Below are 25,663 nucleotides of genomic sequence, written 5' to 3' on the forward strand. Positions count from 1 at the left end.
ATGTCATCACCACCAAAAGGAGGGTTGCTGGGAACTAAGGGTGAAGGTAAGCATCCAGGCTTGGTATATAACCAGACATGTGGGCCTTGGGGGGGACCTTGGTTTTTCACTGGTTTTCAGCATGATATTGGGGTTCCAGCTCAGCAGAACTGGTAGGACTCATTTACCAATTTCTCTCTCTTTCTTCCTGGGTTATTCCTTTCTTCATTTCCCCCTTTTTGTAAATAAACCCTTTACTAACCTTTTTGTGTGTGTGCCTGTAGTTGAGTCTCATTGTAAATCCCTTTTAAGTGTGCAGGTGAGGACCCACAGTCAGGCCAACCCATTTCATATGGAGTTGCCCTGTAACAGTTCCTGAGCAGAGAGGAGGAGAAGCTGGAGGGAAAACTGGAAAAAGGAAGGAAGAGGAATGGAGAGCAAGAAGACCTGCAGGAGGCACATGGAGCCAAGAGATATGCAAAGAAGCTACACTTGCTTCCAGGCCTTGGACTTGAACCAGGGGATTGGAGAACATGGAAGGAGACACTTGAAATAGACATGGGTGAGAGACCCCTGGGGAGGTTAACATTGGCAGCCTTTATCTTGATTTTGTTCCTTTCCCTCTGGACTTGTCCAGTCCTTACTGTCCCTTTCCTGTGGGTCCCCACCAGAAGGTGACTTAGACTTGTGGCAGGCTTTTGGGCTTCAGTGGTCCTGCTTCAGGCCAACCCTGTTTGGTTGGGCATTTACCCATGAGGGGATGAGTAACTTCAGGCACTTGATTTGGAAACTATTTTATCTATTCTTTCCATTCTCTTCTTGTCTTTATTACACATTGTATTAAAGTTCCTTTCCAGGGCCTCCCTGGTGGTGAAGGGGTTAAGGAGTCAGTGCTATCAAGCTGTTGCCAGTCCACTGCACCATGAGTTTGATTCTGGCCAGGGAGCTAACCCACATGGGGCAGCAGACCTCTCCTGTCTCACCCACTGCTCCCCTCAGCAGTGTATTTCAGTAGAACTGCCTATTTTGCTCCCCACTCTGTCTCTGGTGAATCCTCTTACCCCCCTCCCCAACCTCTGTCCTACACCTCAGTGCTTATATGCATAAATAAATAAAATAAATCTTAAAAAATATAAAATGAAGTTCCTTTCCATTAAAGGTCTTACACACTAGAGTAAGCTTTGTCTTAATGCAGTGAATGGCAGAACCTATTTAGAGCAGGCAGGTTTGGGGGTCCTGGGGTGCCCCTCATCTTGCCCTGTAACATGTTCAAAAAGCAGTAATGGAGATTTCCACCAAAGGACTGGAGTTCATAGGCCATGACAAAGAAAAACCTGAGCGCTCTTCTTGACCTTGACAGTCACCTTGAAAATGGACTCCTCAAATCAGGAAATTGAGGAACTCTGGATTTTGTCAATTAAGATTGTGAAGGTAGCCATCAAAGTGATGAGGAGTTTAGGAGGGAGGATATTTGTTTCCTCTTTGATGTTTTCCTCTCACTTATGAAAGATAATGAACTGTCACTCATTGCTTTGAGATGATTGATGACTGCCACTTGTTCTGGCATCTTGCAAGAACTCAACATGCCAAATCTTAATTTCTTGGGATTAAAGTTGCAGAACTTGGTCTCAAATCAGCTTTGAATATACCTTGTGTGTAAATAGTTGACAAACTTGCCAGTCTCCTGAACTCATGAGTTACCTTGCAAAGGACATTAGGGGCACAGTGCTGGGGACGGTGATTGTGGAAACATTTGGCTTGGACATCTCTTCTCTCTAGTGGGGAGCTAATGATCTGAAAAGGGACCCAGCACAACAGTTTCAATCAGTGCTTGGGAGCACAGTTTTATTTTTATATAGTCACTTTTTTTAAAAAGATTTATTTTATTATTTATTATTCACACAAGCACTGGGTACAGTCAGAAGCGCAGGAGGGTGAGCCAGAGCGGGGAGCAGAGCAGGCAGAAGGACCGAAGTACACTGCTGAGGGGAGCAGCGGGCGGCAGGAGAGGTCTGCGTGCCATGTGGGACCCTCCTCTGGTGGCCGGGGAGCAGCCGGGGAGCAGGGGAGGAGCAGGGGAGCAGGGGAGCAGCTGGGGAGAACCGGCACTGCAGAGGCTGCGGGCAGCTTCGCAACCCAGCGCTCAACCGCTGCGCCACCAGGGAGGCCCTTATATAGTCGCTTAATGGTTAAGATTGCTAGTGGACTGGGGTAGCCAAGAGGAAGGCACTTCTTAACAGACAAGTCCCTGCTTTAAAATGTCAGAGCCCAGATTAACACATGAGTTTCAAGAATGTTGTAGTGAGCACCATTTCAGAGCTCACGGTGTGGTTTATGAATTAAGAACCTTGCAGTAGTTACAGAGGAAGTTCCTAAATTGTAAAGATTAGTTATTGCCAGCTTTCAACCCAAGTCAATGAATGAAGTCAACCTGTGCGTCCTAAAAATGCCAAAATGCTGAATCTGGTTAAGTGAGGGAGGGAGGCGTGTTGCTCCGCTCTATAATGTCTGTAATCATGAAGATGGAATAAATTGTAACATTTTAGTTTCTCTCCTTAAAAACAAAAAAAATCCCACATAAAACCCAACATAGCACTAACATATAATAAAAGCAGGAATAAGATACACATGACAGGGGTCACTCTTACTGCATGCGGTACATGAAGTCTCTAGGATCGCTTCTGTAAAACAAACACTATTTTCACATTTTGCCTATTGTCTTAAAAGTGAAAATCCTTTCCAGTTCCTTTCAGCTAGTGGAAAACATAAAAATCAGTTCTTTTATAAAAGTGAAGTGGTTTATAGGGAACTGACAAAAAGCAGGGGATACCTGTACTGGTATAGAAAAAGTGTCAAAGGGACCCAGAGGTGGCAGATCTCAGAAAGCGCCTGTGATGGGGAATCCTTAGGAGTGGACTGCTATAGAATTCTATAGTCTGCTACAGAAAATCTATAGGCACAGAAGGCACAGACTGGAGGTGGGGATGCGGAAACCTATCGGTCATTACAAATAAACAACAGTCCTTATAAATAAACCCAACCAGGGCCTCCCTGGTGGTACAAGGGGTTAAGTGTCAGCACTATAAAGCTATCTGTAAACTCTACAGCCTGCCTACATGGAGCAGCAGACCTCTTCTGTTGGGCCCACTGCTCCCCTCCGCAGTGTATTTCAATTGATCTGCCTGTTCTGTTCCCCACTGTCTCTGGTGAATCCTCTCACCCCCCACACCTCTGGCCTGTACCCCAATTCCTGAATGCATAAATAAATAAATCTTTAAAAACAAAACAATAACAACAACAACAACAAACCCAAAATCAAGACAAAAGCTGCCATTGTTAACCTCCCCACAAGCCTCTCACCCACGTCTGTTTTAACCAGTCCAGGACCAAGAAGCAAGTGCAGCTTCTTCATGTGTCTCTCTGCTCCTTGTGCCTTCTCCAGGTCTCCTCTGACTCTCTATCCTGTTTCCTTCCTTCCTTCTCCAGTTTCCTCCTGCTGCTTCTCCCTGCAGAGCTCCACCCTCCCTTGGGTGGGGCAGGGGACCTCCCCTTTTCCTGGGGACCACCCTGTTATAACTGTGGTAAAATGTTTTTTCCCTATTTTTAACCTGAGTGGTTGTTTATTTGTGAAATGCTTTTATTATTATGTATTGACTGAGATGGTCATATGGATTTTCCTCATTAATCTCTTTTTTAAAATTTATTATTTTCTTTTAAAGATTTATTTATACATACAAGAACTGGGGTACAGGCCAGAGGCATGGGGGGTGAGAGGATTCACCAGAGACAGAGTGGGGAACAGAACAGGAGGAATGACTGAAATACACTGCTGAGGGGAGCAGCAGGTGAGACAGGAGAGGTCTGCTGTGCCATGTGGGTAGCTCCCTGGCAGGAGATCAAACTCCTGCTGCAGTGGCTGCCAACAGCTTCATAGGTTGCGTCTTAGCCCCTTGCACCACCAGGGAGGCCACTCATTAATCTCTTAACACAATGAGTTCTATGAATAGGAATCCAGAATTGAGGGAATAGTGAATTACTTCCCTAGGATAAGACTGATTGTGTTGTTTTATAGTATTTAGTCAATTCTGATTAGGTTTGCTAACATTTTTTTTTTAATATTTTATTTATTTATTTTTTTTATAGAGGCATGTTTTTATTTATTTATTATATTTGTTTGTTTGTTTTGTTTATACATGCACTGGGTACAGTCAGAAGCGCGGGAGGGTGAGAGAATTCACCAGAGCCAGAGTGGGGAGCAGAGCAGGCAGAGGGACTGAAGTACACTGCTGAGGGGAGCAGCGGGTGGCAGGAGAGGTCTGCGCACCATGTGGGATCCTCCTCCGTTGGCCGGGAGCAGCCGGGGATCGAACCGGCGCCGCAGAGGCCGCAGGCAGCTTCGCAACCCAGCGCTCAACCGCTGCGCCACCGGGGAGGCCCAGGTTTGCTAACATTTTTATTGTTTTTTTTTTTTTTTTTTTCCTATGTTCATGCGTGAAATTGTTTCACAATTTTCCTTTCTCAAATTGTGCTCGCCTGACTTTGGTATCCAGGTTTACATTAATCTCATGAAATACTCTTCTTGTACTTCAGGAGAAACTTTTCTTGTTTTCCAAACATATAATAAATATACTTTGTTATTACTCTTAAATTGTGTGGATTTTGGTTAGCAATTTTGTTCTATATGATTTTTTTTTTTATTTCTAGATATCTTTGTGTACCTGAAAAGAATGTACGCTTTTCTAATTATTCTTTTTTTAAAAGATTTATTTTATTGGGCCTCCCTGGTGGTGCAGGCAGATGAGCGCCACACTGTGAAGCTGTCCGCAGCCTCTGCAGCGCGGGTTCAATCCCAGCCAACTGGCTGGGAAGAAACCCACATGGCACAGCAGACCTCTCCTGTCTCGCCTGCTGCTCCCCTCAGCAGTGTAGTTTGTCAGTCTGCCTGTTCTGTTTCCCGCTCTGTCTCTGGTAAATCCTCTCACCCTCCCGCACCTCTGGCCTGTACCCCAGTTCTTGTATAAATAAATAAATCTTAAAAAAAAAGATTAATTTTATTTATTTACGCATACAAGAGCTTGTGTGTGTAGGCCAGAAGTGCAGGAGGTTGAGGGGGGATGGTGAGAGGATTCACCAGAGATAGACTGGGGAGCAGAACAGGCAGATTGACTGAAATACACTGCTGAGAGGAGCAGTAGGTGAGCTAGGAGAGGTCTGCTGCACCATGTGGGTTAGCTCCCTGGCCAGGGATCAAACTTGTGCTGGCAATAGCTTGATAGTGCTGTGTCTGCACAGCAGGCTGTACCTATACCACCAGGGAGGTCCTTATTCTAATATTCTATATGTCCCAGTATATCAAGCTCTTTAATTGTGTAGTTTCACTCTTTTATGTTTTTAGCTATTATCTAACTATTTGATTTATCAGTTTCTGAGAGATATGTCTTCCTCTAATATTATAGATTAATTAAAAAAAATCCTCGCACGTATCTTCAAAGGGCACACGGGCATGGCTCCAACTAGCCTGATGGTTTCTCAGAGAAAGGGTGAATGGGCCCCAGAGGCATGAGGTGAGTGCCTCCCTAGCTTTGGCTCTTTCTCCCACTCAGACGGAAGTGGGGGAGTGAGAGGGTAAGGGATAGGGTAGAGGAAGGGAAAGTGTGGAGGAAGATGGGAAAGTAGAAAGTGATGTGGAGATCAGAGAAGAAAGAAATATGGTGTCTTTTACATGGAAAGTCCTTACTATATGTTTGTTGAATGAATAAATTAGAGGATAAGCAGATTGTGTGTGTGTGAAAGAGACAGACAGGCAGAGAAAAAGAGATGGAATGTGAGATGTGGGTGTGACTAGAGAGATAGGGAAGAAACAAGTGATATGAATAAAAAAGGTGAGCTGGAGTTGTGGACAGAGATGTGGGAGAAGAAAAGATAAGGAGAAGGGTAAGGGAAAGATAAAGAAAGTCAGAAATAGGATGTCTGGCATGTGGAAGGCACTCAATAAAATGTAGACTAGATGGATGAGCCTTGATGCTCAGCAAGGGAGGTGCACAGTGTAGATATTGAGGAGAAACCACACTATCCATTAGAAAAGTAATTGTACTAGTTTCATCCCGAGATGACTAGGGTCTAATAAGCAGTGTTAATTAAGAGATAGGGAATGATAACTGAGATATTTCAGAGGCAGAATGGACAGGACTTGGAGCTTGTTGAGATGGGGGAATTGAGAGAAAAGGCACAATGGGATAAATTCCAGGTTTTCGCCTTAAGGGACTAGTGGATTGTGTTTCCATTCAATAAATAGGGACTGTAGGAGGCTGGCTGTTTTTGGGTGGACATGGAATATTCTGGAGGTGATGGTTAGGTTGCAGTTAGATATTCTGGACTTAACTCAAGAAAGAGCCCTGATGTGGAAATGTAGATATTGGGAACTCAACAGAACAAGCGGTTAGAACTGTGGCTATGACAGGATTGCCCAGATAAGTCCATGGTAGGTGCTCAAAACTGTTGAATGAAAGTGAGAGGAACAACCCAACAGGAGGGTGATGTGAAGGCCTTCGTGGAAGGCCTGACTGCTTTTAGGTTCTTGTGAAAGAGGACGGAACTCCCCTCAGAAGTGTGTTTGTCAGTCTGCCTGTTCTGTTCCCCACTCTGTCTGTGGTGAATCCTCTCACCCTCCTGCGCTTCTGACTGCATCCAGTGCTTGTATAAACAAACAAACAAACAAACAAACAAACAAATAAATAAATCTTTTTTAAAAAGTGAACACTTAAGATGGGTATGTGTTATTGTATATAATTATACCTCAATGTTTAAAAGTGTCATTTACATTAAGACTTCCAGGAAGATGAGAGAGGTGGGAATAAGTAGAGGGGAAGCTGGAGAGTTAGGTGCACTCTTGATGAATGTGCAGGAGATTGGACAATGGCAGGAAGGAGAGAACAAAGGTGACAGGAGCCAGTGCTATAAACCTCAGAGAAGTTGTGGTCAGAGACTGAAAGTATAACCTGGCAACCATTAATTAGTTGAAAAGCATTTATAAGGATTTGGCTGGAGGAGTCACCCACATCTCACCTGCCAACACTTAGAGGAAATGGATCATCTGTGCTGGGATTCCAGTGTCCTCCTGGGTTTTCACCTCTTTTCCTGCTGGGAGCTCTGAGTGGGAGTTCTTAGGCCCTGACCTCCTTTCAGGATGTTAAAGAAGTCAGACCATATGGTGAATATATGCACTTTACAACTTTTCTATTCATTGCCTTTCTTCTTGAGTCTCTAGTCAAAGTTTCTTTTTTTCTTTCTTTCTTTCTTTTTGAGTAGAAGAACTAGGGTGTAGGCCAGAGGTGCGGGGGATGAGAGGATTCAGCAGAGACAGAGTGGGGAGCAGAACAGGCAGATTTTACTGATATATGCTGCTAAGGGTAGCAGGAGGCAAGATACGAGAGGTTTCCTGTGCCATATGTGGGTCAGCTCCCTGTCTGGGAAACTGCCAGGTGATAGTGTTGAGACCTAACCCCTAAGCCACCAGGGAGGCCCCCTGGTCAAAGTTCCTTTTGAAAAATTGGTCTCCCTGGTGACGCAGGGGTTAAAATCTCAGCACAATAAAGCTATAGCCAGCCACTGCTGGCCATCTCTGGGCAGGGAGCTAACCCACATGGCCCAACAGACCTCTCCTGTCTCGCCTCCTACTCCCCTCAGCAGTGTATTTCAGTAGATCTGCTTGTTCTGCTCCCCGTTCTGTCTCTAGTGGATCCTGTCACACCCTGCACCTCTGGCCTACACTCCAGTTCTTGTATGCATAAATAAATAAAATAAATCTTTAAGGAAAAAAAATTCCATCCTTGTGTCCACTGAACTGGTTAGCACAGCAGTCCTGGTTCTGAGGGTTAAAGTTCTCTATAGGGTCTTGGATTTCTTTTAAAGAAATTCATACCAGTTATTCTAGATGGACTTAAAAACCAAATCCTGATACTGTCTTCAGAAGTCACATTTTTGGATACTGGAAATCTTAGAGTATAGAAAAAAGATGGTGTGAGCAAGACACCTTGAGTTCAGGTGCGGTTATAAAATTGGTCATCGGCACCCAGGTCTGGGAAGGAGCTGGGGGTTGACAGGCACTGAGCCTCCATTGACAGATAAAACTCCCATTTTACAGATGTGTGAGCAGTGGAACCAGGACTCCACTTTCAGGCTGACTGAACCTCTAAACTGCATTGCCTTGGGACCAGGAGCATTATTACGTGATTGAGTGCGCATTGTGAAGTGTGGAGTAGCCCATGCCAACCCCCACCTCCCCAAACCATGGGACTTCTTGTGAGTATAAGAGACAGTTTTCCCCACATTAACTCTCTGGGATGGGAGTGGGGTGATGATTGGATGAGGCAAGATAAAGGACAGGACAGTGCTGTGCTCGCTTCGGCAGCACATATACTAAAATTGGAAAGATACAGAGAAGATTAGCATGGCCCCTATGAAAGGATGACAGCAAATTCATGAAGCATTCCATATTTTTAAAGAAAGTCAAGGAAAAGATAAACACCTAGGATTACATCAAACTGAAATGCTCTATACAGCAAAAGAGACATTAAACAAAGCAAAGAGACACCCCACTGGCTGGGAAAAAATCTTTACACGCCATACAACTGATAAGGGACTGATCATGAAGATATACAAAGAACTCACAGGACTCAACAAAAACAAAGTAAACAATCCAGTCAAGAAATGGGCAGAAGAACTTAAAAGACATTTCTCCAAAGAGGAAATGCAAATGGCCAACAGGAATATGAAAATATGTTCAACATCCCTTATAATCAGGGAAATGCAAATCAAAACCACACTGAGATACCATCTTATATCAGTAAGAATGGCACATATTAAAAAAATGAGCAGCAACAAATTTGGCGAGGATGTGGTGAAAAAGGAAATCTCCTACATTGCTGGTGGGAGTGCAAACTGGTCCAACCACTATGGAAAGCTGTGTGGAGGTTCCTCAGTCTACTAAAAATGGAGCCACCATATGACCCAGCAATTCCACTCTGAGGGATCTACCCAAAGGACACAAAAACATTGATTCAAAAGAACACCTGTACCCCTGTGTTTATTGCAGCACTATTTACAATAAGTAAAACCTGGTATAGCAGCAGGAAGGGACAGAGAAGGATATCTATGATTGGAGCAGATCGGTAAAGGAAAGTCCAGGAGCCCTCGGTGGCTTTCTCAGGCTTTTACTGAGCTTTTACATGTAGTGCAGCAACCAGGTACACAGCAGGCAGGGGTGTGTGGGTGGGGGGCAGGAGGCTGGTAGGCCTCTCAGCCCCTGGGGAATCTTCACCCAGCTCTCTGGCATTCTCTCTCCTTTTCTCCCTGCTGTTCTCTCTCCTCTTGGCGATTAAATCAATACTGCAGCCATAGCCCACAGAAGTAAACACACAACTTAAAACAATGAAACAAATGCAGGTGCCTGCCATCAGGCATGCAATCCTAATGGGGGGGAGGGGAGTACAGAAAAGCCTGAAAATCATTTACCCTACACCTGGAAACAACCCAAATCTCCAAAAATAGATGACTGGATCAAGAAGATGTGGTACATATACACAGTGGAATATTACTCAGCAATCAAAAAAGATAAACTCATGCCATTCTCAGCAGTGTAGATGGAGCTAGAAGGCATTATGCTCAGTGAAATAAGCCAGAAAGAAAAAGAAAAATATTGGATGGTTTCACTTACAGCAGTGTACGGTAAATGATTTTCAGACTTTTCTACCCTCCTGCCATTAGCATTGCATGCCTGATGGCAGGCACCTGCATTTTATTATATTTAGTTGTATTGTTTACTTCTGTGGGCCATGGCTGCAGTATTGATATATTCACCAAGAGAGGGAGAGAGAAGGAGAGAGAACAAGAGAAAGAACACCAGAGAGCCCAGAGTGAAGACTTGCTGGGGGCTTGGAGGCCTTCCAGCCTCCTGCAGCACACTGCTCCCAAGCCCCAAACCCCCACCCCCCACCCCCTGCACCCCTGCCTGCTGTGTACGCGTGGTTGCTGCACTACCATGTAAAAGCTCAATAAAAGCCTGAGAAAGCCACCAAAGTCTCCAGAACTCTCCTTTACTGGTCTAGTCTGCTCGGATCATAGATGAACCAGCTGTGTGCATTCCTGCCACTACAGGCAGGCATCTTGGGGAACCAACTAAGACATCAGTGTAAAAAAATAATAACAGTACAAAACACAACAAAGCAAAAACAGACAATTATAAATCAGAGACATCCTGCAGGGGAGGAGGAGGGAGAGTGATCAGAGGGATAGAGAGAGGGGCACAGGGGACTGAGGTGATGGTTCACGGTGCACTGGTGAAGGAAATTCTATGGGGACTACACCTGAGGGGAGGAGAGCAAATATTGTTTAAAAATGAACAATGATGCAAAAAAAAAAAAGAGAACAAGGCACATGCTGGAATTAACCCCTCCTTACGCGCTATTGCCGCCAGGAGGCAGCACTCGTCTTGCCACGGGGCCTCCATCCACAGCCTCCAGCGAGGTGGCGGTGAACAGCTGAATCAGTCTTTCCAAGGTTGTGTGGCAAGTGTGGTTGTCTACGTGGTTCAGAGAGGCTAGATAGTTGGTTCAAGATTATATAACTAGTTTGTGGGGGAGTTACCACTTGAAACCAACCTGTTTCCAAGCAGGTATTCTTAACCGCTTCTCCAAAACAAAAGTTCAAACCCTTGCTGCGAAGGCTGAGACCTGCACAATCCAGTATTGAGCAAGAGCAGGAAACACAACACAAAGGAAAAAGTAAGGGTTAATATAAAAGGGGCCAGAAAGAGTGTGAGGCGGGCTGCACATTTCGCCCAGCATGTTCCACTACTCCTTTTCTGTGCTCTGTTGTGTCCTGTGGGCGTGTGATGCATGTAGAGTGGGGTTCTGATCCCCCTTAACATTGGTGCTATGCGTGATGCCACGCAGCGCCTTTCCTTTGTGCCGGTAAAGATACATGTCATGGAATGGGTACCCTGTGGTTTTTCTGTAATTGTTAAATAGTGAATGACATAATAAACAAGTGGATTTACTAGTGGGTGAGAAGTGAGTGCAGAATGCCCCAGGGAAACAGACCTCTTTCAGCAGTGTATTTTTTTCATGGAGATATAATATGAATGAGTTCAAACTTCGCCATCAACTGTCCTCACTGTGCTACCACCCCAGTCAGTGGGTCGCCCCACAGCCCTGGCCACCCCAGCAGTCTGCTCACTTCTCCCAGTTCTCTCATTTATAGAATTTTATAGTTGCCCTTAAGGAGGGCTGGACTGAGAAAGAAAAAGAAAAATACTGGATGGTTTCACTTATAGGAGCAAAGTAGAGGATCCAAACAAGGGATGGGGTGGGGGAAATAATTATAGGAAAATGAAAATGAAAATCAACAGGCAACTGTAAACCAGAGACATTCTGCAGGGGGAGAAGGGAGTAGGATCAAAACAAGGGTGGGAAGGGCACAAGGGACTATGGTGAGGGTACGTGGGTGAATGGGTGGTGGGAATGGCACGGGGACTATAACCAGAGATGAGAAAGCATACATTGTACAAAATTGAAGAATGATGTTAAAAATAAAAAGTTGATGGGAAAAAAAAAAAAAAAGGAGGGCTGCACTGAAGGGAAGGAAACGTGGAAGGGGTAGGGCTGGGCACTGTCAGTCAACGGGAGGGCGCAGGGCCGGGGAAGTAGGTCAGCTCTGGGCCCACCAGGGCTCCTCGTGGTTTATTCTGGGTAGAGCTGATCTTCTTGAACTTCAGAACCACATCCTGGTCTGATCCTGTCACCCTCTCCCTTGGTTACCAGCCATCTAAGCTCCATCCTTGCCTTTAGACACAGACAACCTGTGCAGCCACTGCCCCCATCTCCTAGCAATCCACACCTTGCCCTCTGCAGCATCCTTTCTCCTCAGGGCTCATAATTTGATGCCCGAGGTCCCTGGCACTTGAGGTGCTTGACAAATGATGAGTGTGTCCTGTGTCATGGGAAGCTCCCCACCCCCATCTGGTGACCTGAGGCCTGCCCACAAGTGTGGGTTGTTCTTCTTCCACCCAGAGCTTGCTGCTCAGGCCCAGTCTCCCACTGTGACACCCTCCCACATGACCAGAATGCTGTTGCTCGTCTTCATCACCCTCTGTTCCAGGTGACACGGCTTTCTCCCAGGGCCCTGAAGGGTGTGAGCTGGGAGGAGGGACATCCCATGAATGTCCCAGGGAACCAGCGTGGTGGGGACTGAACATTGAGCCCTGGGTGAGTGTCAAGGACAGGAGAGTGGGAGCGGGCAGAACCCCCCATAAAACTGACACCGAGTGGACTCCCCCAGTTCACAGTTCTCTGTGTGCCTTGGTGTTGTCTGCTCTGCTGGGAAGGTCACTCTTCAGCTTCCAGAAAAGAATTCTTCTGCTACCTTCCAAGTAAGATAAAATTGAAGGAACCAGTGAAAATGACTTGAAGTAAGGAAAGGCTTGAAGGGAGGTGTCAATTATTTTTAAGGGGTCAGTTTTAATTTGATGAGTTTAATAAGCCTATTTAAAAAGGCTTATTATCTCGAGTCTAAATATAATTAGGAGCATGGGAGAACTAATTAAAACTCAGATAAGTTTTTTTGAGAAACTGATTTTAATTAAATGAAATGCCTTAACTCTCAGACATGTTCATTAACTAAATACCATGTGGACTCCAGACCAGAAGATTTAATATCAGTTTTAGCATTACCAGGGTATATATTCTCAGGCCCCACTCCAATCCACTGAATAAAAAAAAAAAAAAAAAACACAAAAAAAACCACTGGGGGTGAGGCCCAGGAATCTCTCTTTTTTTTTTTTTTTTTTTTTAAAGATTTTATTTATACAAGCACTGGGTACAGTCAGAAGCGCGGGAGGGTGAGAGAATTCACCAGAGCCAGAGCAGGGAGCAGAACAGGCATAAGGACCGAAGTACACTGCTGAGAGGAGCTGCAGGTGGCAGGAGAGGTCTGCTTGCCATGTGGGACCCACGCCCGGTGGCCAGGGATGGAACCAGCGCTGCAGAGGCTGCGGGCAGCTTCGCAACCCAGCGCTCAACTGCTGCGCCACCGGGGAGGCCCCCAGGAATCTGTTTTAACCAACACTTGCAGGTGATTCCTATTTGATGTATTCAAATTTGAGAACCACTGAAATAGAAGAGTGACCTGTAAATGTCACTAACTGTGGAACTGAATTAGAGGCTTTGACAATTGGCTTAATTTATCAATTTGGATAAGTTAAATCAATGACAGCCCTGTCTTCATTTGAATTATAATTATTAATACACTAACAAAAACTAAAATCGGGCCTCCCCTGGTGGCGCAGGTGGTTGAGCGCAGTGCTGTGAAACTGTCTGCAGCCTCTGCAGTGCTGGTTCGATCCCAGCAGGCCTGCTGGTGAGGGTCCCACATGGCGTGGCAGACCTCTCCTGTCGTGCCCACTGCTCCCCTCAGCAGTGTATTTCGTCAGTCTGCCTGTTCTGTTCCCTGCTCTGTGTTTGGTGAATCTTCTCACCCTCCTGCGCATCTGGCCTGTACCCCAGTTCTTGTATAAATAAAAAATAAATCTTAAAAAAAAAAAAACCCACCAAAATGACAAGGGTATACTTATACTACAGAATGCCATTAGTTCTAAAATAATATATGGAACAGGGCCTCCCCGGTGGTGCAGCGGTTGAGAGCTGGGTTGTGAAGCTGCCCGCAGCCTCTAAAGCACCAGTTCGATCCCCGGCTGCTCCCCGGCCACCGGAGGAGGGTCCCACATGGCGCGCAGACCTCTCCTGCTGCCCGCTGCTCCTCTCAGCAGTGTACTTCGGTCCTTCTGCCTGCTCCGCTCCCCGCTCTGGCTCTGGTGAATTCTCTCACCCTCCCGCGCTTCTGACTGTACCCAGTGCTTATACAAATAATAAATAAATAAATAAATAAACAAACAAGCAAACAAATAAATAAATAATAAAAAATAAAAATAAATCTTTAAAAAAAGTTTAAAAAAATATATGGAATATTGTGATTAATAACATCAGTTACTAGACCTCCCTGGTGGCACAAGGGGTTAAGCACTGCACTATGAAGCAATCCACAGGCTCTGCAGCATGAATTTGATCCCCGACCAGCCAGGGAGCTACCCATATGGTGCGGCAGACCTCTCCTGTCTTGCCTGCCCTTCCCCTCAGCAGTGTATTTCAGTCAATCTGCCTGTTCTGTTCCCCACTCTGTCTCTGGTGGATCCTCTCACCCTCCCCCCCATACCTCTGGCCTGTACCTCAGCTCATATATGTTTAAATAAATAAATCTTTAAAAAAATAATCAGTTACTTTGGCAGCCACATTCATGAGTAAGCTTCAATTTCATTGGTGGGTTAAACTTCAGCAAGATGGAATACTAGAGCTTGAGCACAGCAGCTACAGAATCACAGCAGGGTTAAGGGATGGTATAGGAAAGAATTTGAAAAACTGTTTAATAAAAAATGTTAAGAAATTAGGTTGGGGTCCTCCTTGGTGGCCTAGGGGTTCAGTCTCAGCACTATCACCACTATGGCTTGAATTCCCCAACCAGGGAGCTACCCTCATGGTGCAGCGGACCTCTCCTGTCCTTCCCGCTGCTCCCCTCAGCAGTGTATTTCAGTAGATCTGCCTATTCCGCTCCCCACTCTGTCTCTGGTGCATCCTCTCATGCCCCACACCTCTGGCCTATACTCCCCAGTTCCATGCAAAAAGAAAGAAAGAAAGAACGAAAGAAATTAGGTTGGTAAGAAAAGGGGTTTAATGAGGTTTAATGAAGGATCCAAAGTGCTTGTTCCTCTGGGTCCTGTGAGGGTGGAGGGACAACTGGGATATTCTCCTGCAAGCTCCCTTGCCTTTCTCTTTGGGGGTGTTTCTCTGGGACTTCTCTCTGCTTCCAGGGTCCTGTGTTTTCTGGGTGTCCCAGCCCCTGAGGTTCGTACCCAGGAGGGTGCCACTTCCTTCCGGCCCTGCTCCTTCAGTGCCAGCCAAGGTGGCTGTGGTTCTGTCACGTGGTAGCAGGACAAGGTGGCCCCAGGGAAGGAGGTACAGAATGGGACATCAGAGTTCCGGGGCCGCTTGGCTCCTCTGGCCTCTTGCCGCTTCCTGCATGACCACAGGCTGAGCCACACATCTGGGACCCAGAGTCAGTGAAGCTGGAGTGTATCGTGCAGGGCAGAGGTACTGGATCTGGATCTGGTTTTCAAAACAGGAACTGGGACAGCTGGTGGTGGAGAAAGGCAAGGCTCCTGGAGACTTCCCTAGAAGTAAAGCGCCCCTCCCTGAGACCTGCTCCCCTCCGTTCCTCCCTGTGTTTGGTGAGCATCTCCCCCGGCCCTTTACCAACTCCTTCCTCTCCACTGCAGGACCCCTAGGCTAGCAGCCAGCACAGTCCTCCTCCTGTGGGAGACCTTCTGTGCCTTCCGCTTTCTCTCTGTGGCCTTGGGCAGCGCCATTTATTACCAGGGCAAAGGTGAGTAATGGAGGCAGGGCAAGGCCGGGGAGGGGCATGGATGGGAAAGGTGGGAGGAGGGAGCTGGAGGAGGGGGACAGGGATCCGGAAGAGAAGAAGGACTCTTGTTTGTCCAACAGGCCGCTGTCATGGGTATACCTTGGGTGGCTTCTGGTAAGCCATTCTCAGCCCCAGTGAGCCCATTCTTTTCAAGATTCCCCGATAAAACCCTCTGTTCCCCACCACTCAGACTTTTTTATGAATCTATGTGTTTCCTTCTCTAATTTCCAGATGCCCCGATGTGCTCCTCCCTGGGTTCTCCCAACGCAACTCTCCGTATCAGTTCTGACCTGGCAAGGCCCAGGGAGGGCGCTTCCTAAAGTGGTGCCTGGACCCCATTTTATGACCCTCGAACCTCATGGGCCTCCACCCACCCTTCTAGGCTCAGAAGGCTCATACTGCTTCTCCTGAGAGGTGGGCTACAGAAGACCTGACCAGTCCTGCTTGTCAAAGCCCACACATGAAAATGCCCTTTTCAGGCCTTCAGGGGAACTCCAGTCCCTAATCACCCTTCTTCACTTAACAAATCACAACTTGAACCAGAGTGGGTGGGAAGACGAGTGGTTTCAGTTTTGTTGGTGGCCATGTTGGTGGGGCTGGAGATGAGCCGAGAGGCCTGAGATACAGAAGGTGGCAAGACAACTCTTTTCACTGGATGAACCCCAGGACACGCTGACCACTGACCTGGGCTGAGGGAGGTGATTCAGGGTGGTCAGGTGGGTTTGTTATTGGCAACGCAAGCATAGTCGGCGGCGGCACTTGCGTCCTCCTTGGAGCCTTGCCTTTCACTGCTGGGCAGCCTCTGCAGAGATGCGTAGTGGAGCTCCTGCTCCGAGGAGAGCTGGGCCTGGAGCCAGGACAGGAAGTGGCCAGGTTACCGGGGGAGGCCTCCTCCCTCTGATCCTACCCAGGGAGTTTTTGCCCCGGCCCATACTCTTACCTCACTGCCAACTCATTTTGCCCGGCTTGGCTTTCTTCACTACCCTCTCATCTTTCCTCCCCTCCCCTGCCTCCTTTCTCTTCCTGCTCCACTTCCTCTTCCTCTTCCCTTCTCTCCCCTGGCCCAAGTTCTTTTCTCTTCTCTCACTGTCCTTCCTTTGTATGGCTCTCTCGCTTTCTCCCGCCCCCCCCCCCTTTCTATTCTCTCTCTCTTGGCCTCTCTCTTGGTTTCTCTCTCATTTTCCCCTGTGTCTGTCATTCTCTGACATTCTTATTCTTCCGGCTCTGTCTCTCTCACTTCCTCCTCTTTCCCGTTTCTAATTTCCTCTTTCTAGCTCTACACCTATTCTTTTTTTTTTTTTTAATAGAGGCATGTTTTATTTATTTATTTAGTTTGTTTGTTTTGTTTATACATGCACTGGGTACAGTCAGAAGCGCGGGAGGGTGAGAGAATTCACCAGAGCCAGAGCGGGGAGCAGAGCAGGCAGAAGGACCGAAGTACACCGCTGAGGGGAGCAGCGGGCCGCAGGAGAGGTCTGTGCGCCATGTGGGATCCTCCGCCGGTGGCCGGGGAGCAGCCGGGGATCGAACCCGCGCCGCAGAGGCCGCGGGCAGCCTCGCAACCCAGCGCTCAACCGCTGCGCCACCGGGGAGGCCCTCTACACCTATTCTTTTCTCTCTTCTCACTCTTATTTGACTCTTCTGCCTCTCATTTTCTCTGACTCTCTCATGTCCTCTTTTCTGTCTCTTTTCTTGCTCCCCCATCTCAGCTTGCAACCTCCTCTTGTCACCCCATCACCCCTGCCCTTCTCCCAGACTCACCCAGTTCCTCTCCAGCCTTCTCACTGGAAGAAAAGCAGCAGCTTAGCATGGTCCTCCTCACGGGCTCCTCCAGCCCCAAGGAGTGCTCCCCACCCACAAGAGCGTTTCTTCACCTGGTGAATTCCCTGTGGTGCCCATGGTCAGAGCCCCGACTCCGCCTCTGTGGACATTCTCCCCTCCCCTCTCCCACCTGACTTCTACCACCTTCCTCACCCTGGGCATGGGATTGATGGGGACTTCTGGGAGAGAGCATGGGTGGGGGCAACACAGGGCACTGCTGTGGGCGAATGAGGGAGGTTCAAGTGGGGCTCACCTCTCCGATGGAGCCGACACAGAGAGATGGACAGTATGACCGTGACCAAGAACAGGAGTCCTCCCAGTCCCAGTCCCAAGATCTTATAAAGCAGGTCTAGGCTGTAGGGAAAAGCAGTCAGTCATAGAGGGCCCACTTCCCTCTCCATCTACCCCCTGCTCCTGAGTGGCATGCGTATCTTGGCTCCCTTCTCCAACAGTTTGAAGCAAAAAGACATATTTTCAGAAAGTCTTTATCCCAGACCATGTGACCTCACCTCCTGAGGTGAGGCGTTGAGGTCACCACCTCACCACCTTCATTGGCTACCTCACTCATACCACGCACCCCTCAGGAGTTTCCCGCACCATCTCTGACACCTCTGGGTCTCCTGTGGCGTGCCTTGCCCACCTGTACCAGCTGAGAGGCCTGGACCACTTTCCATACTACAAAGCCCACACCACTTTTCCACCCACTGCTCCTGGGGCACCCACAACCCTCCCTGTGCAGGAGGTTACCTCTTCTTCTCCATGTCTCACACACTGCCAGAAGACTGTTGGGAACAGAAGACTGACCTGCGGGTCAGGAAGCCTCACCTCTATTCTACCAGGCTAAACGGCCTGGGACCGTCACGTGCCCCAAGTTCCTCATCTGTAAAGTATGGGGCCCCCGTTACAATTGGTTCCAGGCTGGGGAGCATCACCTATGTGCCAATCCTCAGCTGGACACTTTCCATGCATTGCTACAAGTTCCCGCACCAACCGAAGGTTACCTCATCTCCTAGCCGAGACTGGAACCCAGAACAACAAAGACATCTAGGTCAGAAGTGGCAGTGCTGGGAATCCAGGTCACCTCTGTCCATTCTTAGCACACTCCCCTTCCCTCTGCCCTAGGCTGACCAGGTTCATAGGGGCCTTTCCAGCAGTAGGTCTTTCTAGGTTGTGGTGAAGGGGCTGATGGAGGAGGAAGAGCAGCCAAGGTCTGGAGAGTGCGGGAACAGGTGGAAAATAGGGAGGGTGCTGTCCATGGCTACCTGGACTCCCTCAGCCCCAGAACTAGTTGAAAGAGCGAGAGCCTGGGTAACTGCTTGTGGAGAGCTGCTGTCCACAAATACTGCTGGGGGGCCTTCCTGGTAGTGCAAGGGGTTAAGACGCAACCTGTGAAGCTATCCGCAGCCACTGCAGCGAGGAGTTCGATCCTTGGCCGGGGAGCTACCCATGTGGCACAGCAGACCTCTCCTGACTTGTCCGCTGCTCCCGTCAGCAGTGTATTTCAGTCAGTCTGCCTGTTCTGTTCCCCATTCTGTCTCTGGTGAATCCTCTCACCCCCACACCTCTCTGACTTGTACCCCAGTTCTTGTATGCAGAAATAAATAAATCTTTAAAAAAAAAAACAGCAATACTGCTGGGGCTGAAATGGGGGTGTGGAAGAGTATCTCAGGGTGCTTAACTTCCCCTTAGGCACTTCCTGCTCTACAACCACAGGTTCCTGTTTGAGGGCCAAGAGCAAGCTTAAGACTTCACCCCTAACCTAGATGCACTGACCAGGGTCTAGAAACAGACTTTCCTGGGTTTAGGAGAACTGGGGTTTGTGTGGGGGTGTTGGGGGGGGAGGGGTCAGAAACATTGGAGGAGAGCATGGCCTGAGGTGCCCATTAGGGGCAGTGGTGCAGATTTGAATTGGTTTTCATTTCTTGGTGAGCAGAGACAGAGGCTGGACAGAGGGTTCCTCCAGGGAGCCTCAGAAACATCCTCTCCCTTCCCTCGTCATAGCCTCACTTTACTCTGGGGTGAGTGTCATCACCCCTTCCCTGGTGCCCCACCAGAGTTCCTGCTCTCTCCTGGCTCACCCAGTGTCAGTGGCCTGCAGGGCTCCTACTGAGCTGAACTGCTGGAGGGGGAGAAAGTTAGGCTTTGAGGGTTCTGGTAACAACGTCTTTCCTATGACTTGGTAGCCATTTGTCTTGGAGAGTAAGTCTCTCTGAACCTGTTTCCAAGTGGGCAAATCAGATTCCTGACTTGCTAGGATGAAAATTGAATGAAACCAAGATTTAAAAATACAGAACACAATGCCTGGCCCAAAGCAGATGTGTAAACGACTTCAGTTCATTCTGGAAATTTTTATATTGTCTATTATGGAGCAGGCAATGTTCTAGATGCTGAAAATACAGTCATAAACAAGATAGTCTCTACTCTCCTATTCTTAAATTTTAATTCTATGAAAAATAAACACTTGGGCTGAAATGAAATCGACCTTTTCAAATGAATTGCCACTTTTCCCATCTGGAAGCAGACTGCTGGAATTATACCTTGGCTTGTAAATTGCACTCCCTCTCCCGACTCTAGCCATCCTATTGCTCCTGCAACTAGTCAACTAGTCAGTAAATAGAATATTCACCTCCTCTGTGTGCTTTCCCTGATTAACATTTTCCCAATTATTCCTCACAATGCATCCACTGAGAGCCATGATCCTGGTGTGTGTATGTAGACACACACCCTGGCTCCCATATCAGACTGGGAGCTCTGGTGCATTGGGGGCAACTCACCTGCTGTTCTGGGGTTGTATCTAGTAGGGTGCTTGGTGGATTAACAAACAGGAACGATTAACAAACAGAAAAGTCAGGGGCAGCCAGACTAGATCTATAGGAGCACTGCTGGTAGATATAGGACAGAAAGTTGATGATAAACTGATGCTGGGAAAGGACGTGTGGGCAACCCAGGCAGACTTCCTGCAAGAAGCAGCATTTTCATGTTGCACACAAAAGTAAGTTAGGGCAATGGCCCAAGACCCTCTGGACAGAGACTTAAAGACATCATAGTGGCACTGTGATGTAGAAGGCAGTGGATGTTACAGGATTGCACATGTAGACCTTGAGGAGAATAAAGACTGGGGACCTCATGTGAAGGAGAGAGGTGAGTTGGAGATCTGATGCCTGAGTCTACCTGCATTTGCATTTCTTTCTTCAGGTTTAGGAACGTTCTGCTACTTTGTCCCTCTTCCTCTACTCACTAAGTCCCATATACAGTAGAGTAAGTCAATATTCAGGATTTTTTTTTAAACTTTTATTGTAAAAAAAATCAAACACAGAAAAAATGAAATAATTGTACCGTGAATGTATTCCTACCATCCAGATTCTATAATTTATATTTTCTATATTTGTTTTATTATATGTCTATTAATCCATCTCATTTTTTGGATACCTTTCCAAGCTGCAAAATCAGTAGATGTTGCCTCTAAACACTTGACCATGCTTATCATTGACTCAGGGTTAGTACTTATTTCCCCATTTCTTTTTTTGGGGGGACCTGAGGAAGGCAACATTTACATACAGTGAAATGCACAAATCTAAAGAGAGTACTCAATTTTTAAACTGTCTTGTGGTTAGGACTCAGGAGCCAGACATCCTGGGTTCAAATCCTGGCCTGTCTCTGTGCTCAACTGCCATTTAGAGTTTTTGTCAGGATTGAACTAGTTATCTATGAAGTGTGTAGATCACGGGTAGACGCATGCTAACTGCTATTTGTGTGTTAGTTTTCATCATCACCATCACCTTCACCTGAACACACAGATGTCGTCAAGAACGGGAGATTATGTGGGACCACTTCCAACTTCCTTAGACCTTTTTTTTCTCCAAGTTTCAGATATTTATTAATCAGTGTAAATCCCAACACAACACACCAACATGATTTCGTGCATTTAGAATGAAGTACCTCCTGGTTAAGTGGGAAATTGTGTGGATTGCTTCTGTACAACCTTCATTAAGCAGCTTTATAGTGAAAAATTTCATTTGGAAATTTTTTTCTTCAGTTCGTTGCAATTTACATTCACTGAGTAGAACTTGTATTGATCATTGGGACCAGTTTGTTCCAGGGTTCTGGGTTATGCTTAAAAAAAAAATTATTTATTTATGCATACAAGAACTGGGGTGTAGGCCAGAGGTGCGGGGCAGGGGTGGTGAGAGGATTCAGCAGAGACAGAGTGGGGAGCAGAACAGGCGGATCTACTGAGATCCACTGCTGAGGGGAGCAGCTGGTGAGACAGGAGAGGTCTGCTGTACCATGTGGGTCAGCTCCCTGGCAGGGGATTGAACTCAGGCCGCAGTGGCTGGTGATAGCTTGATAGCACTGAGACTCTCACCCCTGTGCCACCAGGGAGGCCCATTCTGGGTTATTCTTTCTGTTCCAACTGACATCTGGATTGCACAAAGTCAGACACATGATATGCAGTGCTGTCCCAGCACCTCCTCCCCCAATAAACACAGACAGGGGATCAAGGGAGGATGCTTCTTGGCCCAACTGAGGATATGGCAGAGCATGGTTGCAGGAGAGACCTTGGGCCAGGAAGGAGAGAACAAACTTCCAAGGCCCTGGATGAAATCTCTGCACCTAGGCTTCTTAGACCTTATCCTTTCCCCCTTCAGCTCCTACCACACTGTCTACCACACCATTCATTTGACCCTTGCTGCTTTGTTTTGCTTACTTATTATTCATTTGTCCTTTATTTATCCATAAACATTTAGTCAGCACTTACTAATGATGGGGCCATTCTAGACTGTGAAGGTCTTTGCGGGTGGGGGCCTGCACGGTGCTCTCTTGCCTGCACTCTGTGTAGAAGGGAGATGGTGCTCTGTTTCCATCCTTCCTCAGGAACTCAGCAGCTCAGTGGTGAGGCTGAAGCCCCTTCAGCTGCCATTGCTGTGTGCTGGCTTAACTCTGCCTCTCTCACCTAGCTCTTGGAGCCAGGGCTGAGCAAGGGTATAGCAGGTTAGCCCAATGTAAGGATAGGTTCTCAGGGAAGCTCATGACCCTAGTTCTTGTCCTCCTATTCCAGCCCTTGACCTCAGAAAGTGGACACAACCCTCCCTCTAGCATGCAACTCTGGGGTGTAGAGAATGAAGATTACACTGGAATCTGGAGTTCTGTATTCTCATTGCAGCTTTGCTACCTGACTCTGCAACCTAACTTTCCTCCCTGGGCCTCGTTTTCCCTCCCTGCTGGGCCAGAAGATCTCCATGACCCACTCCAGCTTTACTGTGAAAGCCTATCACTTCACCCCAACTCCTTCCCCAGTTCAGAGAACCCAGACATCCAGCTGCCCCACCCCAGCTCTGGGTAAACAGGAAGCTGGGTGAGGGGAGCAAGAGTCTGCGGAAAGTCCCTGCCAGGTGTGTGTCTATGGGGAGGGGGTGGCCCCACCCCTGAGATATGAAAGCCCCCCTGCCCCCCGGCCTTGGCTCAGTCTTAATGGGGGCACTGGGGATGGAGGGCGGGAGTAGGAGGCCCCAAGGGAAGGGCTGCCACCTGCTGGCTGTGGCAGGAGCCACTTCCCTGGTCACCCTGCTGCTGGCTGTGCCTATTACTGTCCTGGCTGTGCTGGTCTTGCTGCCCCAGGAGCAGAGAGGACTGGTAAGTGGCTGCAGCAAGTGCCCCAGGGGGTTGTAACTGCTGAGGCTCACTTACCTCTGGCTCTGCCTGGGGCCTCTTGCCTCATCCTTTCTGCTGACTTGGCCAGCCCTGGCAGGATGTCCTGTTTGTGTCTGCCGATTCTTTTTCCGGGTCCCTGTTGAAGCTATTGTGTCCCGATAGCTCCAAGTTCCTTCCTGGTTTTCTGTCTCTGCTCCCCTTCCCAAGCATACTCAGGCTTCTGTCTCTCTGCCCAGGTACCTATGTCTTGCTTGCTCTGCCCTCCTGGGAGATGTGTGTTGGGCTTGGGGTGGTGGGAGAGAAACCCCAGAGAAAACCCAGAGCTTGGGTCTATGTTGGGTGGGTTGGGGCTGGCATCGCTAAGGCTGAACTTTGGGCACTGTAACCCCACCCACCCAGGTAACAGGGACAGCTGACCCTCTGAGAGCAGAAGCCCAGCATCAGAAGGGTAAGAGGAGGCCACCCCAAAAAACCCAACCTTGCTGCAGCCCCTTAGGGACTCTGGATCCCATCCATCTGCATCCCCAGATGTTCCCTTCCTCTAGGGATCCAGGTGCCCCGTTTCTGGGCCCTGGTGCCCTGTCCTCCCAGGAGGGGTCATGCATGGGTGGTCGCTTGCTCCCTACAGTGAGCTCTTCGCCCCACCCAAGAGCCCAGGAGCTGCCAGAGGAGGAGGCAGAACCAGATCACAGCTCCATCCTCCCAGCTGCCCACCTCATAGGTAAGGGTCCGACAGAGCTGAAGGGTGCCGGTTCGCTCGCCGGCCCTCAGGTAGAGTCCCTTTGCTGAGTTTCTGCATGCTTGGTTTCCCATGCGCTTCATCACCTCTACCCCCTAAAGCGCCCACCCTTCTGCTCATCTGGCTTCTAGTTGGCCTCCCCAGGCAAGCAAAATCCCGGATCCCCAGAGCAGCGCGTTCCGCACCCACACCCAGGAGTCTTCGGTCTCCAGCTCCGACTCCCTCTCCCCGCTCGGCTCCCGCAGGGGTTAAAAGCCTCTCGCTCCCGCTCGGGCCCACCCTTCCAGAATCCCGGTCTGGACAGCTCCTCTCAGGATCGCATTCCCGAGAACCCAAAGGCCCCCGTTTCTCCGCAGGCGCTTGGACCTCGGGGCAGGGGCTTGGCTGGGAGGCGAAGAAAGAAGAGGCGTTTCTGCGCAGCGGGACGCAGTTCTCGGCCGCCGAGGGGCTGGCCCTCCCGCAGGACGGCCTCTATTACCTCTACTGTCACGTCGGCTACCGCGGCCGCGCGCCCCCTGCCGGAGGGGCCCCCCTGGACAGCTCCGTCACGCTGCGCAGTCGGCTGTACCGGGCGGGGGGCGCCTACGGGCGGGGGGCTCCAGAGCTGCTGTTCGAGGGCGCCGAGAGCGTCACCTCGGTGTTGGACCCCGCTAGGAGACACGAGTTCGGGTCCCTCTGGTACACGAGCGTGGGGGTCGGCGGCCTGGTGCAGCTCCGCAAGGGCGAGAGGGTGTACGTCAACATCAGTCACCCCAACATGGTGGACTACAGGAGAGGGAAGACCTTTTTTGGGGCGGTGATGGTGGGGTGAGGGCACCCGGGGTCGTGGGAAAGGCAGGCATGGTGGGAGTGGGTGAATCAGCCCAGATATTGGGGACCCTGACACCAGAGACTCCCCATGGTGGGGGAGATGTAGGAGACTGGAGATTGATTTTGAACCTGATGATAATAAAAAATATATGGCTTTAATGCTGTGAGTACAGATTAACATCTTCATTCAGCGTGGGTGGGCAATGGTTGGTTAAATATTCTGTTTTTCTTTTCTTTTTTTTTTTTGGTTACTTGAGACAATTCATAACACGTTGTATAACCCCTGCTCGCTGGAATGAGGTTCTGGAGGTCTACCCCCTCCCTGCCTCTGAACAGCCTTACCCCAAGCCTTAGCCAGGCTGGAGTATAGCAGGAAGGGGGTCTCAAACCCCAAAGCCTCTCCAAGCATCCTCATTCTCAGAGCCACATGGTCTGGTTCAGACTTCACATTACACTTTTCCCTTGGGTCCCTCCCAACAGTGAGAAGGGTCTTTCTGGGGGAAGGCAAGCACCACCCAGCTGCAGAGTAGACCCCAATATGCTAAGCAATGAGGCACTGAGCATCTCAGCAGTTCTCCCATGCTGCTTAACTGAAGGCCCTTTTAGCCCCACCACCACCCCACCACCCCACCACCCCACATCAACTCTTCTGCTCCCAGAAGAGAAGCACAGTTCATGGGGTGTGAGGGGAGGAGGTGGAGGAGAGACTTGGGAAAGTGACCGACAGAGAGAGATATGGTGGGGACACCAGGGTGAACCTGGGGAGAAGGAAAAACTGATGCCATACCTCCCTGGTGGTACAAGGGGTTGTCTTGGCACTATCAAGCTCTCACCAGCCATTGCAACATAAGTTCAATTCCCGGGCAGGTTGCTGACCCACATGGCGCGGCAAACCTCTCCTATCTCTCCCACTGCTCCCCTCAGCAGTGTATTTCAGTCACTTTGCTTGTTCTGCTCCCCACTCTGTCTCTTGTGAATCCTCTCACCCCCCCCCCGCTCCTCTGGCCTGCACCCCAATTCTTGTATGCATAAATAAATAAAAATAATCTAAAAAAAAAGAAAAAAGAAAAACCGATGCCACCTAGCTCTGCCACAGTGGGCTGCAAAGTCCTCACCCCTTTTTCACACTTCAGG

The 25,663-nt window shown here is 48.6% G+C and overlaps 2 protein-coding genes across 3 annotated transcripts; both read left to right on the forward strand.

The window, feature by feature from the left end:
• Nucleotides 1–10,913: 10,913 nt before the first annotated feature.
• NCR3 (natural cytotoxicity triggering receptor 3) lies at nt 10,914–15,918 on the forward strand (the record flags this gene model as incomplete). The annotated part of the gene is given in 8 exon segments (XM_084259367.1): nt 10,914–10,949; nt 12,136–12,217; nt 14,897–14,923; nt 14,926–15,011; nt 15,015–15,111; nt 15,114–15,141; nt 15,362–15,468; nt 15,890–15,918. Coding segments are annotated over 8 exon segments (492 nt in total).
• A 6,843-nt stretch (nt 15,919–22,761) lies between these two features.
• Nucleotides 22,762–25,044, forward strand: LTB (lymphotoxin beta; the record flags this gene model as incomplete). Of its 2 annotated transcripts, XM_084228163.1 has the most annotated exons (4): nt 22,762–22,962; nt 23,380–23,428; nt 23,609–23,701; nt 24,076–25,044. In XM_084228163.1, the coding sequence occupies 4 exons, from the start codon at nt 22,762–22,764 to the stop codon at nt 24,528–24,530; spliced, it is 798 nt and encodes a 265-aa protein (XP_084084289.1). The 2 variants fall into 2 exon arrangements, with proteins under 2 accessions (XP_084084289.1, XP_084084290.1); XM_084228164.1 differs by lacking the exons at nt 23,380–23,428; nt 24,076–25,044 and having other exon boundaries at nt 23,633–23,701.
• Nucleotides 25,045–25,663: the final 619 nt, after the last annotated feature.

This window comes from Talpa europaea (genome assembly GCF_964194135.1).
Source record: "Talpa europaea genome assembly, chromosome: 2".
NCBI classification, from domain to species: domain Eukaryota; kingdom Metazoa; phylum Chordata; class Mammalia; order Eulipotyphla; family Talpidae; genus Talpa; species Talpa europaea.